At 41.0% G+C, this 14825-nt stretch overlaps 1 protein-coding gene and 1 non-coding gene across 2 annotated transcripts in view; both read right to left on the bottom strand.

The window, feature by feature from the left end:
• CCDC50 (coiled-coil domain containing 50) overlaps positions 1-7967 on the bottom strand; it is a 42877-nt gene extending 34910 nt beyond the window's left edge. Inside the window, exons 1-3 of the mRNA XM_004713456.2 lie at positions 7907-7967; positions 7283-7345; positions 2596-2722 (exon numbers count right to left, since the gene is read on the bottom strand). Coding sequence (XP_004713513.2) covers positions 2596-2722; positions 7283-7345; positions 7907-7967 — 251 coding nt within the window. The remainder of the gene's footprint in view (positions 1-2595; positions 2723-7282; positions 7346-7906) is intronic.
• Positions 7968-11010: 3043 nt separating this feature from the next.
• Positions 11011-11117, bottom strand: LOC115871820. Its single transcript, XR_004047491.1, has one exon. It is a non-coding gene; the product is annotated as a U6 spliceosomal RNA (small nuclear RNA).
• Positions 11118-14825: the final 3708 nt, after the last annotated feature.

The following is a 14825-nucleotide window of genomic DNA, read 5'->3' on the forward strand; positions in this document are numbered from 1 at the left end:
AAATGGGAAGCTGATACCAAGGGCTCAAGCAGAAAGATAATATTTTTAAAATGATGGCAACAAATGTATAAGTGTGGGTGACACAATGGGTGGATGTATGGATTGTGATAAGAGTTGTATGAGCCCACAATAAAATGATTTTTTTTAAAAAGATTGTTTTGGTGATGGAACAACTCTGTATCCTGAGAATATCCTGAGTGATAATAAGATAAAATTATGTATAACTACACACACACACACACACACACACACACAGAGTACATGTAAAACCAGTTTAATCTGGGTAAGCCGGCCTGTGGACTCTACCAATGTTAACTTTCTTTAATATTTTACTATAATATTATTTTAATATTGCACTATAGCTCTGTAAGATACTACCACTGAGGAAATTGATCACAAGGAAACCTCTGCATATGATTTTTACAGTTTGTTACGAATCTATAATTATTTCAAAATAAAAAGAAAAATATTTTAAGTTGGCAAAAAACAAAAAGAAGCCTGGATTGAGGCAGCAGCCCCAGTACCCATGTCTGGGAGAACTTTTCACCCAAGTACACTAAAATGGGTAGCATTCTTCCTTCCTGCGACATCCAGCTGATGATGTTGCCAGTGAAGTACAAATCAAAAATCTTCGTCTTTCTCACCACCTAAGAACACCTCCATAACCCTATGTTCCAAATATATTAATATTTAATATATTTCTCATTTGAAACCCATAATTCATCAATCTCTAAGTCCTAGTTTATATTTATCTTGCTAATATTTATTGTTATTACCTGACTGGGGATCTGGTTTTCCTAAGAGAACATTGTGAGTTATGAACAGGACAATAATTTTAAACCCTGGAATATTTGAACTCACTTTCTCAAACTCCATTTGTAACAAAGAACCTTAGTGCATCTCAATTTGTCTCTTCTTCTCAGTAAATAGAACTACCATTGCCCCATGCCTCAATTTCCTCCTCCCTCAATCTTTCTCAATATCTCTTAACTTGACCAATGCTCATTAGCTGCTTTCAATCTTGCCTCCTCCAATCCTTCACTCACCTGACCCCCAGAGTATGTACTAGAATAAAAACCTGTTTCAAGAATTCTCTATTCATTATAAAATTTGTGAAAATTTGGATTCCTTAGCATAATGAATGTGACCACTAAGGCTCAATGGCTACCTACTTTTCTGACCTCACCTTTAAAATATGCCCTTAATCATTCTCTCCACAGTCCAGCAATACTAGTCTTGTTTTTCCAGTTATATGAGAGACGAAGCCCTTTTACTTCTCAGCCTTTATGTAGGCTTTTACTGCTAGCTGTGAATGTCTTCCCAAATTATCATAATGAACTCCTAACAAACAATCAAGATTCATCTTCGCTTTCTCGTGAAGCTTTTCCCAGTCTCTTCTCTTCACGGGCATGAAATTTACTACTTAATTCTCTGTACCTTGTGAACACAACTCTAGATGTAGAATGTTCAATGTCCTTAAAAGCAAAGGCTATGATTTATTCCTGTGGTAGTCAGTGCATAAAGCAGTACCAGGTATAACACACACTTTAAAAATTATTTATTTACAAAATAAAAAAGTTGTACAAAGAGAAAAATAAAACCCTTTCTACAAATAAGAAACCAGAAAGATAAACTCTTCCTCAAAGTTACAAAAGGGATTTATGTGAACATGACATTAAGGGAGATTTAGGGGTTCCTTAGTGTTTCCCTTCACCACATCTGCCTTAATTGAAATAACTCATAGTTAAATCTAGCATTAGAGCTTTAGGTTCCAAGAGCTACTTAGAAAAAGAGAGGCACTCCATGAGTTTTAAAATACTGAGAAAAAGTGCAAAGTCATTGTTTGAGAATGGATTTTAGAAACCATCTTTCTTTGTCTATGTATGAGGGTAACTCATAAGTGTTGCTATAAAATTGTTGAAACTTTATTTGACAAAAATACCAGAATGTGCCATCACTGTTTTCATGTTTTCTTTGTAGTCATCCTTACAAGAGAAAGGCTGGTTTATTATTTCTAAGAGAACTTGTTTGCCCACTAGCAGAGACCTGTCTAAAATGTTTTACTTGAATGAATGGGGGCTCCCTGGCAATTCTCTTGACTTACCTTCACATCTAATAAAAGATGGAAAGAACTTACTGGCAGAACAGAGCTTCCCAGAACATCCCACCTCTACTAGCAAAGCTCGGGGTTCAAGCATCAAAGGAAGGACAAAGATCCAGGGAAAAGTAACCATTAAAACTGCTCAAGTTCTTTGATGTCTATCATCCCTCCGGACTCCCCCTAACCATCTCTGAGGGGCAGAGGCAGGAAGGAAAACAAACTCAAGAGGTGGACCAACTGGATCAAAGCCATACAGCTATAAAGTGTTAAGAGTTCATACCAGAATCCACATGTCCCAGACTCAGCCAAGTGTTTGAACATTGAGTAAAAATTTGAAAATTAAAGAAAATTATTTAAGAGCTATCACAGAATTTTATATTGAACAGTGAAAGGATGCAGAGGCACTAGAGACGAGTCTACTTCTCCCATGCCTGGCTGCTTGCTTCATGAGAAAGCCAGTCCTAAAACTACTCCCTCCCACACCCTATCCTCACAGGTCTTTGTAGCGCTTCTGGAGTTGAGCCTGGGCTTTTAGATCTTCTTCCTGGAGTTGCTTAGCCACCTGGAGATCATGTTGGACCAAGCGGTTTCGCTGAACATTCGATGCCAAGTGATGCTCAACTGCACAGAAATATTGAGATAAGAAAAGTTACAGTGGTTTGGCACATTAATAATAAACTTCATAGTAAACTTAAAAGAACCTAATCATTAACAAACATTTTACATCTATTACTTCATGTTATGCTCTCAACAATGCTACATAATAAACAGTATATGAATTATTATTCCCATTTTTGCCTTAAATAAAAAAGGGCAATAAAGTCCAATGCTCTGACTTTGATTACATAGTGAAAGAAGGACCAGACAGATATATTTTCTTTTTAATAGTTTTATTGGCATATATTTCACACATCAAAAAAATTTAGTTTTTCAACTATAGTAAGATGAGTTATACGGTAATTACAACAATCAATTTCAGAACATATTTTTCTTGTATTCATTGTTGGTAGGTCCCCATCTCCCCCTATCCTCTCTTGCCATGTCCCTAGGTAATTATTAATTCAGCTACTATCTCTACAGATATACTTATCCTGGATTTCATATCCAGAATATCATGCAAAGCAGGAAGCAAACAATATAAAACAATGAAGACTAAACAAAACATAAAAAAACTAGAAAAGGAAGCAGAACATTTTAAAATTGAAACAATTTTTAAATGGTGTGTTCACAATTTTAGCTCTCATAGCATTCCCTTGTTTGGATTTGGAGTTTAATATTTACAATCCTTGGATCACACAGGTTGGTGTGTTTCTTCCATGTGGACTTAGTTGACACCTCACTTAGATGGCTGCTTGTTTGCAGATAAGCCTTTTAGAGCCCATAGTTATTCCTTCTGAAAGTGGGGCACCATCTGGTTTCTTCACTACACTCTGCTATAGTACCCATATCTTTAATGATCTCTTCATAAGGACGAGTATGGAGCAGAACCAGATCAAAAGAATTAGTTGTTCTTAGATTACGGCGAGAATAAATATACATAGATTATGGCTAGCCTGATATATATTCATATGCCTCTGGCTCATATGTCTCTAATTCACTTTAGAGACTTTGGACATAATTTTCATTTTATAATAGAAAACATTATAAATCATACACCCCTGAGGCATGAGGTAATTCTATTGATAGTGCCATCAATTTATTCAATGGTATAGAATTTAAAACATTACTGAGAAAAGGAGATTTTATACAAGTATAAACTGGCTTCAGATAGAAATACATGAATTGATGTCTTGTACAGATTAAAATCTTAAATGACTGGGCACTATTTACAGACAGTGAGGATTGGTGATATGGCAAAACTTTCAATATCACCCATTCAAAGGGAGAACCATGCCTGCCATACTGATGCATGTTATAAGAAAGCAAGGAGGGCATTAAAATCATAAACATATGGTAGTCCTGGGCCACCTTAATTAGGCACCCTCAAAACAAGACATTTGAACCAAAGTCTAATGATCCCAATTCCATAATCTAGAGATAGCAGTCATTTGCTTCTTCTCACACTAGGCCATTAGTCCAAGGGAGTAAACCCATTCATTAAATCTGCTCCAAGTGAGTTTTAAGTAAAGCCTAGTTCGCTTAGTGGGGCTTCCACATCAAATCCTTCTTGTACAGGCTATGAAGGATGTTGTGTGTTTCAAAAAGGATAGAGTCCAAAGTCCAAGCAGTCTATACCATTTGGCCTGTGATACCAAGGGCCAACAGAAACTAGATCAAAAGTGTCCAATTAGGAACACAGTACCAGATATATTTTCTCCTTGGGGTTTATATAAACATTGTTAAGCATTTTTTCTTGATGGGAGGTTGCTCCACCCGGCTTACCCACCAACATAAATGTAATCACCTTTTCCCAGACACACGTCCCCACATCTTTTTTGAATTTCCAATAAGGTTCTTAGACCACTCTTGTCTGTTGATTTAGGGTGATCTTAGAACAATGCTGTATAACAACAACTGAATGGTCTTCTTCCTCTCCCCTTATCTTGAAAAACTGAACTCAGCTGGGGAGATCTCCTCTGTCATGAGTGCTTCTTTAAGATGAGCATATAAAGGGGGTGATATATGGTTCATGGATCCTAGGCAGGCTGTCGAAATCATTGCTTGGGAGACTGGCTTACAAGATTACATGACCTGGGAGCAGAAGCCTGCCTTCATCTTGGTGGTTTTTTTTCAATAGTGGACTCATGAAATATTTGTCCTTTTGTGATTCACTAATTTCACATAGCCATAATGGTTTTCCGGTCTACCCGGGTCATGAGTGGTTTCGTGGTTTCATTGCTGCTTTTCAGTTATGCATAGTACCCCAGTTGTGTGTAGGTAGCAGTTTCTTTATCTATTAATCTACTGATAGGCATTTGGGCTGTTTACAGCTTCTTGCTCTTGTAAAGTGTGCTGCAATGAACAGGAGAGAACATACATCTTTCTCTTATTTCTTTGGGTTATATGCCCAGCAATGGTATTGTTGGCTCACATGTTATTTCTATTCCTAGTTATTTTAGGTAGCACTATAGTGCTTTCCAGAATGTGCACATTTGCAAGTCCACCAGCAGTGTAAGAGTTCCAGCATTTGTTGTTTGCTGTTTTGTTTTGTGCGTTTTTTCCCTTTTAATTGGGCTAGCCTTGTTAAGTTTAAGGAACTATCTCATTGTTGGGTGTGTTTTTTTGTTTCTTTGTTTGTTTTTATTTTTTTTTAAACCCTAACCCTAACCCCTCATTGTTGTTTTAAATTGCATCTCCCAGATGGCTGGTGATCATGAGTATTTCCTTATGTATTTGTTAGTCATTCAAGGGTCACCCCCTTGTGAACTGTCTACACACATCCTTTGCCACATTTTAACTGGCATGTTTGTTTTAATTTTGGGATGTTGCAGAATTCTATAAACTTAGACAATTAGTCCCTTGTGCGTTGTGTCATTGGCTAAAACTTTTTCCCAATTTGTAGGCTCTCATTTTACTCTTGATGAAATCTTTTGATGTGCAAAGTGTTTTATTTTCAATGAGTCACAGCCATCTATTCTGTCTTCCATTGTGTATGCTTTCTTTATTATATTTGATAGTCTGTGTATGTCTTTCAATAGGGCCCTTAATTTTGTTTCAATTATCTCACAGATGATCCTTATAATTCTGAGGCTTACATTTAGGTCTCTAATCCATCTTGAGTTCATTTTTGTGCATAAGATGAGGTATGGGTCTTGTGGCACTCTTTAGCAGATGGAGATTCAATTTTTCCAGCATCATTTAATGTTTTCCGGTCCTTTGTCGAAAATCAGTTGCCCTTAGGTGGGTGCTTTTATTTCTGGGTCTTTCTTCCATTCGCGTGGGTTTCTCTTTCTTTCTTGTAATAATGTTCTGTAGTTTTCAGATCTTGTTTCTTTGGTTAGATTCATTGCTCGGCATTTCATCCTTTGTGTGGCTACTGTACATGGTATTATTTCTGGACGTCTTTTTCAGAGCGTTCCTCAGTGACATGTAAAAATCCAATTGTTTCCTGCTTGTTAAACTTGTATCTTGCTGCTTTATCAAATCCCTCACACGTTTCAGTCTTTTTGTGGAGTAGTCCTCGGGTTTCTCTCTCTATAAAATCCTATCTGAAAACAGGGAGAGTTTCATTTCCTCTTTCTCTTGAATTCTTACAGTTGTCTAATAGTTTTGGCAAAGACTTCCAGCATGATACTGAATAAAAGTGGTGATAACTGGCACCCTTGTGTAGTGCCAATTTTCAGGGGAAATGTTTTCAGTTTTCCCCCACAGAGCATATTAGGCACCGGTCTTTATATTATATAGAACAGATATGCTGACACCAGAGACAGTGTTCTTTCTAGTACCATATACCACTGTTCTATTCATTAACTACATTCTTCAGCATTTAATTTTAACATTAAAAAATGAATTAATGAACTAAAAATAAAAATTATTTGTAATGGTGGTGGTGCTTGTGAACCACTATCAAGTCAACTGCAATTCATGGAAACCCTATGTATTAGAGAGTGTATCTGCCACAGAGGATTTTCTTAGTTGTAAAGATTACAAAAGCAATTCACCAGGTATTTCTTCCATGGTATCACTAGTCAAATTCAAACTTTTATAATGAAACTTTTTTTTCAATTAAATATTTAAGGAAAGTAGGCAATCACAACCCACTTGTGCCACCCAGGCTTCTATTCATATGGTAGGTAAAATAATAAGTGCTTCTAAGTAACACAATCTTCCACTGTAAACACACAGATCTTCAGAAAGCTCAACAATGTGGCCTAAACTAGCTACCACTATTACCTGGAAAAGATATTTAGTTCACTATTCTAGGAGGAGGAATAGAGCCATATGTCCATTTTCTGTATAGCTCAGATCCATCTACAAACACTGTCCCCTGCTACAACACCGAGGTAAGGGGAAATATCAACTGCACTTTTCTTCCGTTGTACACACTCAAGTCTTCTACTCCTTAAGCAGCTTTTACTTCAAAACCCCGAGAACTTTCTAGGTGTAATTTATCTTAACAAATCCTTCATGATGAAGGGTGTTGTAGCCTGAATTATTTTCTCGCCTCACCCTGAGAAACCAGCTTCAAGCTATTACTGAAAAGAGAACGTTGGAGGAACGTGAATAAGGAGGCTTACTCACTCTCTTGTTCCTGCAGACTGTGAGCCAGGGTGTGGTCCTCCAGGACAGCAAAATCTCGGCAGACTGCAAAGGATGAGGGAGGAGGAATAGAAAACAGCTCATTTAGTAATATTTTAAAATAAAAAGATTGTGTTCACTTCAAAAAACTTAGTTCTGATATTTTAGGATGATCAACTTTATAACTTGCTCACAAGACACTCACTAGTTAGTACAGTCTTTATTTACAATAGTCTACGTGAAACCTGTTCAGTGCCAATTACATGTTGTCACAAAATAATGGTTAGCTCTGATTCCTGGCCTGTGGAGGAGATATTAACCACAAAGTTAGGTAACTAGCTAAGGGACATGGGTGATGTCCCTCTTATGCCTACAAAGGTCCCCATAAAAGAGGTTGGAAAGGCATCAGGCAACCATTAGACACCTATGAAGACCCCAAGCTGAGCATGCTCATACTCAAGCCCCAGCCAGGTGGGAGGTAGACCTTGGACATGCCAAACTAGGCCCAAGCTCATGACATCACCCAGGTGGGCCTAATTCAGCCAGTGGGGCCAACCAGTACCATCAACCGCACCTCCCAGCAAGAGGCTTCAAAAGCCTGACTATGGGAAGGCTGAGCTCTCTTACCCTTCTCCTGGTCAGAGGCAGGGGGAGCAGGAGGGTCTTCCTCCCCTGTGCAGGTCCCCATGTGCCTGCTCCAGACCTCCTCAGGACCCACAGACTCTTAGCCTCTAGGGTTCTTGGGCTTCTGGCTTCCTGGAATTCCAAACCACCACCCCACACACGTGGGCACTCTTTTTGCGTGGCTGCTTGTGCCCAGTTGTGAACTCCTTAGAGACTGTAAAACCAAATTTCTCTTGTCCTTCATAAAAACCCACTTGGATTACAAAATGAGTTTCCGTGTGAATTCTTTCAGAATGAGAAGCAAAGAGGTATTACCCACTCCAGATACCTAACATTTTGGCACTGTGACTTGAAGGAAAACCTTTGAACCACACATTTCAGGTAAGCCCAGATCGGGACACCCTTCTATCCCTGGAGCAGGCACACATCTCTGCCTCACTGACTCTTTGGTGCACTTTTCATTTTGGACTTCGCCTCACCACCTTTGAGAGACGAAGACGCTCTGGTGGCTGGGTCAAACTTTCTAAGTGTTGGACTTCAACTGCAAGGTGCGCAGTCTGCAACCACTAGTCTTCCTAAGATAGGGCCTTCTACCCCCAGGCACAGGCTGCAGACATCCCCAGGACCATTCGATTTGCCCTTTGGAGTTGCTGCCAGTGAGAACGTCGCCTGGGGCCATTGAGCCCCTTACTCCTCCACTTCCCGCCGCCATGTGTCTGCCTCTCTGCTCCACCATGTGTATGCCCTTTTGCTCTCCTGTGTTTACCTCCATGTTTCAATAAGCCTCCCTTCCTGTGATATGGTCAAGTTTCATGGCACCTTAGGTGTGGCACGCGCTGGGACTTCAGGTTATGACCCAGGGACATCAGGCTAACATTCCTGTTTTGTTTTCTAGATGGGCAATGATGGATCCGTTCCCAGGGGAACAGCATTACCCTGTCTAAATAGCATAGATTTGACCCGCAGACACTAGAGCAACGGAAGCTAATATTTTTCCGCAACACTCTCTGGCCTCGGCACATTCTAGGTGATGGGAAATCCTGGCCAACGAACGGCACACTTTCCTTTCCGACTGACTCAGCCAGAACGTTTCTGCAAAGGGATGGGGAAGTGGACAGAGTTCCCTCATGTGAAAGCATTTTTCCTCTTGAGAAATAGTAAAGACCATTGTTCTGAGTTTACCAAGGACCTGAAGGGGCCCTGAAGTGGAAAGTCTCTCTACCCACAGCCCAGCTGGACCACCCTCGGTCCCTGAACCTATAGAAGGTGGGGGGAAAAATGGCCCCGTCAAAGTTCTACTCTTAATCAAGGCAGCTGAGGAGTTTGGTTCCCGAGCAGTTCCCAAGCCTTTCACCCTAATTGAACTCAAGCAGATTAAGAGGGACCCAGGCAGCTAATCAGACAGTCCAAAACAGTACATAGAGAATTTTCTGTACCTCACCCTAGTCTATGACTTCGCATGGAAGGATGTAATGATCATTCCGGGACAGATTATGACAGACTTTGAGAAAAAGAGAGTGCTAAAGGGAGCTAGGAAGTTTGCAGAAAGTTAATGATAAGTATCCAATTGGAGAAACAGTTGTGTCTCCACCAACCCCACTTGGGATTATAATGATCCCAAAGACTGGTGGGCATGAGAACATTTTCCAGTGTGTATCAAAAATGGACTAAAATCAGGGCAGCAAAAGGCCATCAACTACACTAAAGTGACAGCTATTTACCAACGACCTAATGAAACTCCTGTAAGTTTCTTAGAGCAGGGGAGAAAATTCCTGAGAAAGCACACCACAGTAGACATACTTTTTAAGGGAAAATCCTATTCTAAGACAAATTTCTCACAAGGGTGCACCGGACATTTGGCAAAAGCTCCAGAAATTAGTGCAAAAGCCTGAGGGAGTTAGCTTAGAAGAGATGGTCACTAGTGCCAACGCAACCTTTTACAGTAAGTACAAGTAAAAAGAGCGAGAAGCCCAGGCTCAGGAGAAGGAGAGAAGGTATGTGCAGGTACTGGTCACAATTGCTAACCAATGCCCATTTACTGCCTCCCAGGTTTCTAAGACCCCTGAACACGGCACCAGGCATCATGTGTGCTGTTGTTCTGGTCACTGGGCAAGGGATTGCCCTAACCAGAATAGGCCCCTATGAGGGCCATGCTACCACTACAAACAAGCTGGCCATTAGGCATCGTTCTGTCCTATGAGAGACACCCAGAAGGGGAACCACCGCCAGGTGAGTGTGCAACTACTAAACTGCAGATTGAAATGGCCGAGCCTAGATGGCCCAGCAGTAGGAGATCACTATTACTGGTCTGGAGCCTCGGGTGAGTATACATGTGGCAGGTAGGTCAGTAAGTTTCCTCCTAGATACTAGGGCTGCCTACTCTGTCCTTACCTCCTTCCCCAGACCCCTGGCATCACACACTTGCACCATTATGGGAATGTTAGGAAAATCTGTAGTCAAACACTTTACAGAACCCTTATAGGTGCCTCTGGGGCAAGTTTTACTTCTCTCATAGATTTCCAGTAGTCCCTGAATGTCCATCTGCTCTTCTAAGCCGAGATGTATTGTCCAAGTTACACACCTACATAGTGAGAGGGCCTCATCCTAGTCCCATTATAGCTTTCCAAATGTTCCTTACTGCAGAGGAGCCGCTAAGCCCTATAAAGATACAATGGGAAAGTGCCATAAACCTTGAAGTCTGAGACCTGGGAGTCCCTGACAGGGTTAAATATGAAACCCTTGTAAAGATGTTCCTAAAAGACCCCACCCAGTTTCCCTGCCAGCAGCAATAACCTTTGAAAACCTGAAGACATCAAATAATTACAACCCCTTATTAATGAATTCCTTAGGCAAGGACTTTTGGTCCCTGTTAATTCCCCATGTACCATCCCAATATTACCAGTCAAAAAGAAAGACACATTTTACCGGCTGGTTCAAGACCTTAGGATAATAAATGAAGCAGTAATCCCACTGTACCCAGTAGTCCCTAACCCCTATACACTACTACGGGACATTCCTAATTCCAGACAGTTGCACAGCATCCTGGACTTAAAGGATGCCTTCTTCTCAGAGCCAGTTCCTTTTTGCTTTTTTTTTTTTGGCATTTAGAAAATACAGAACACTTCACTAACTTGTGTGTCATTCTTGCACGGGGGCCATGCTAATCTTCTCTGTATCATTCTAATTTTAGTATATGTGCTGCCGAAGCTAGCACTTCTTTTTGCTTTTAAGTGGAAATTAGAACAGGGGCAGTCACATCAAGAACAACAACAAAAATGAAGTTTCTAAATCTCTATCCCACTACAAAATTCAGGAGAAATCAAAAGGAGGGCATCTAATTTGTGCTAGAGTTTCACCCTCAATTACTTTGTTCCTTAATAAAATAGTCAATGACAAAGCTATCTTTCTCAGCAAGTGCCCAAATCCTCTATTCTTTCCCAAACATCATGGCTTGCTCCATCAGTCTGGAAGGTAAATTAACTGTCTGAGTATGACCCATCAGATAATTAAATCAGGCCTACCTTCTGCTACTTTCTACTCTTGATATAACAACCCACCTTTACTAAATGCCTTACAACATGCACACAGATTTCTGTAATTCCTTTGTGAAAGATACAGAGGTGTTTGCCAGGGATCAGTTAGTGGTTAATTAATTAATAGTAAATTGAAGCATCATACATCCTTCATCATTGTTTCAATGGATTGGAGATTTTTATGGTTAGTGGTGGTGTAATGGGTAAGTGTTTGGTCAGCAGTTCGAAACTACCAACAGCTCCTCGGGAGAAGACTGGGCTTTCAACTCCTGTAAACACAGTCTTAGAAACCACCAAAGGGGGGTGTCACTATGAGTTAGCACTGACTTGATGGCAGGGAGTTTTGTTTTGTTTTAGTTGCTTGGTTGGTATGGGTATAAACTTACCAGCACTCTGAACTGATGTTAGCTGAGCCTTTCTGTTCCATAAAGATTTACAGCCTCGGGAACTCACAGAGGCAGTTCTGTTTTATCCTATTGGATTGCTATGAGTCGGAATCAACTCAATGGCAAGGAGTTTGTTTTTGTTTTTATCTCTTGGTTTAATCAATCATCTATGAAGCTCATGATACTGGCTAAAGCCCAAGCTGACGTCTAAAGTGACGCTTCATTCTTTGAGCAGAGACTGGGCTGAACCACCTGTAGAGTCTACTGTCAAAACACCTGGCTCTATAACTTAGATTTAATTTAGAAAATATAACAAAGAATAAATATCAAAATCCTAATATTGACTGTATACTCTAGGATTACATTACAACTTATTTCCCTTTGTAAGCATTTGTAAGTTTTCTAATTTATCTACCATGAAGTGGAATATTATTAATTAACAGGTTTAACCTAATTTGAATACCAGACACTGAATCGAACATTTACTATGAAAATCTTGAATGGCGGTACAATGCTTTATTAAAATATAAACAGCATAACAAAAGGTACAGAAAGCTCTTTCCTTTAAAAAAAAAAAAGTTTTAAAAAGGAACAAGATTAAGCAGCTGACAAATAAAGCTTACACAAGGCCCCAAATTTGTATTTGATCATGTCAAGAAACAAAGCAAGGAGAGAGGAAAAGTTCCTCAGGTATCCATATCAAAAAAGTAGGAACGATTCCTCTCCTTCACTGGCAAAAATGTTTAACCTAGTACCAAATATGAAATTAATTCCAAGTATCATGTTGGAACTAAAATACATAAACAAAAAAGAAACTTCATTTTTGTTGTTGTTCTCGATGTTTGGGCCGGTCAGACCATGCAGCCACCTCCCCCAGCTCCCTAAAGATAGCCTGCTGGACTGTGTGCCCCCCACCCCCCTATCAAGGCCAGAGCTCGGCTGTGCAGTCCCTGCCTGCAGCATTCCAAGGAGCTTATCTCTCCGGGCGGGGTCTGTACAGCCCCTTCCTTCAGTGTTCCAGGAGGATTTACTCACAGACCACATCCTGATTCAGCCCCTGCAACCAGAAGGCCTTCATTCCCCTTATCAGTACATCTGTCTTTGGCTCAAGACACGCCCTATATATGTCCCACTGCCTCGCTGCCAGGCACGATTTCCCTGACCTAACTCATTGGGTCTCGGAACCCATCCGGGGGCTCAAGATGCCCCCATCCCTTTTTCTGCTCTCCCTTCCCTCCCTGGAGTTCTTCCCCTGACTCAATAAAATCTTTCTCAACTTCACATTCCTCGCTAAATTCTATCTCTGTTCCGTGCTTCCGTCTCCAACCTCTCAGTCGAGTTTTCTGTTTTTGTTAGTATGCGACCACCAAAGTAAACTGGAGTTGTTCATAACAAGTGGGCAAGCAGATCCTAGCCTGTTCTGGCTTAATCCTAGTCCCACTTAATCTTAGCCCCCAAAGCAGTTAATACTAACATGGCCCTGCTCAATACCTGCCTTCATGAAGAGATGAGGCATACCAGCCTGTGTGAACCAAAGATGATAACAAACTCCAAATATGATGAAGGAAAAGTATCAGACCTTAAATTGTGAACACCTCATTTGTAGAAGGCTATGGAGGATGGTAGGAGTCCAAAGTCCATCTACAGAGTATCTAGTCAGATTAAGCCTCTAGCAGATCCCCATAGGCAAGGGGCTCAAACAGTATACTATCAGAAAGAGATGATTGTAAACTTGATTATAATGGATTGAACCATGGTTAGCTTCCCTTGGATACTTCGCTCTTGACTCAATCTGAATTTGGTCTAGGTTTAAATATTTCTCGCTGTTCCACGACAGAAATTTCTGCTCTGGTTTTTGTTGTTGGTCTTTTCTTTCTTACTCTTTTCATTTTTATTTTTGTTATCATTTTTGCTTTATTTCATTTTTTGTTTTATATTGTTTCTGTTAGGTTGCCCAGTTTATGAAGCACAGAAAGAGCAAATGCATAGAAAACAACTGATGCAATGGTTTATCAGGGATGGGGGATGGGGAAGCCGAGCGCATCTGGGGAGCAAATAATGAATGCAAGAGCAGGGAGGGACCACTTGAACTGATTGTGACAATGTATATAGAACTCCCTTTGGCTCTCTGCTTTCCCTTATGCAACAGGCAGCAGCATCTTCCCTTGCAGTCCCAGCCACATCTCAGGGACACAATAGTACAGGTCAGAGTAAATCAGATTTGGCCAAACTTGGTGCACCAAGTCACCAGGGCTGCTTGCGTCGATTAAGCTGTACGACATGGTCTATCCGTTCCTGTACAATTCTGCCCATGGTAAGTTCAATGGCCCCATCCAGGCTGCAAACAGGAAAATGATCATCAATGGGATGCTATCTCTATCTTCCAGAAGTAAGATCCTGCCAGCCAACATCAAGTGGGGTGAAACTGGTGTTGAGTATTTTGCAGGGCCCACTGGTGTCTTCATAATCATAGAGAAAGCTGGGGCTCACTTGAAGTGTGGTGTCAAAAAGGTGATCACCAACTCACTCACTGCCTCACTCTCCCTCACTCACTGCCTCCCTCCCTCACTGCCTCCCTCACTCACTGCCTCACTCTCTCAGTCACTCACTCTCTCACTGCCTCCCTCTCTCACTGTCTCCCTCTCTCACTGTCTCACTCTCTCACTGCCTCACTCTCACTCTCTCACTCTCTCACTGCCTCACTCACTCACTGCCTCACTCTCTCACTGTCTCACTCTCATGCACTGACACACTCACTCACTGACACACTGACTCACACTTATCCACTCACTCACTGCCAGTCACTGACTCACTCACTGTCTCACTCACTGCCTCCCTCTCTCACTGTCTCCCTCTCTCACTGTCTCCCTCTCTCATGTCTCACTCACTCACTGTCTCACTCTCATGCACTGACACACTGACTCACTGACACACTGACTCACTTATCCACTCACTCACTGCCTCACTGTCAGTCACTGACTCACTCTCTGTCTCACTCACTCA

The sequence above is a fragment of the Echinops telfairi genome, unplaced genomic scaffold (genome assembly GCF_000313985.2).
Source record: "Echinops telfairi isolate 266 unplaced genomic scaffold, ASM31398v2 ScPeMD7_7407;HRSCAF=8445, whole genome shotgun sequence".
Classification (NCBI taxonomy): domain Eukaryota; kingdom Metazoa; phylum Chordata; class Mammalia; order Afrosoricida; family Tenrecidae; genus Echinops; species Echinops telfairi.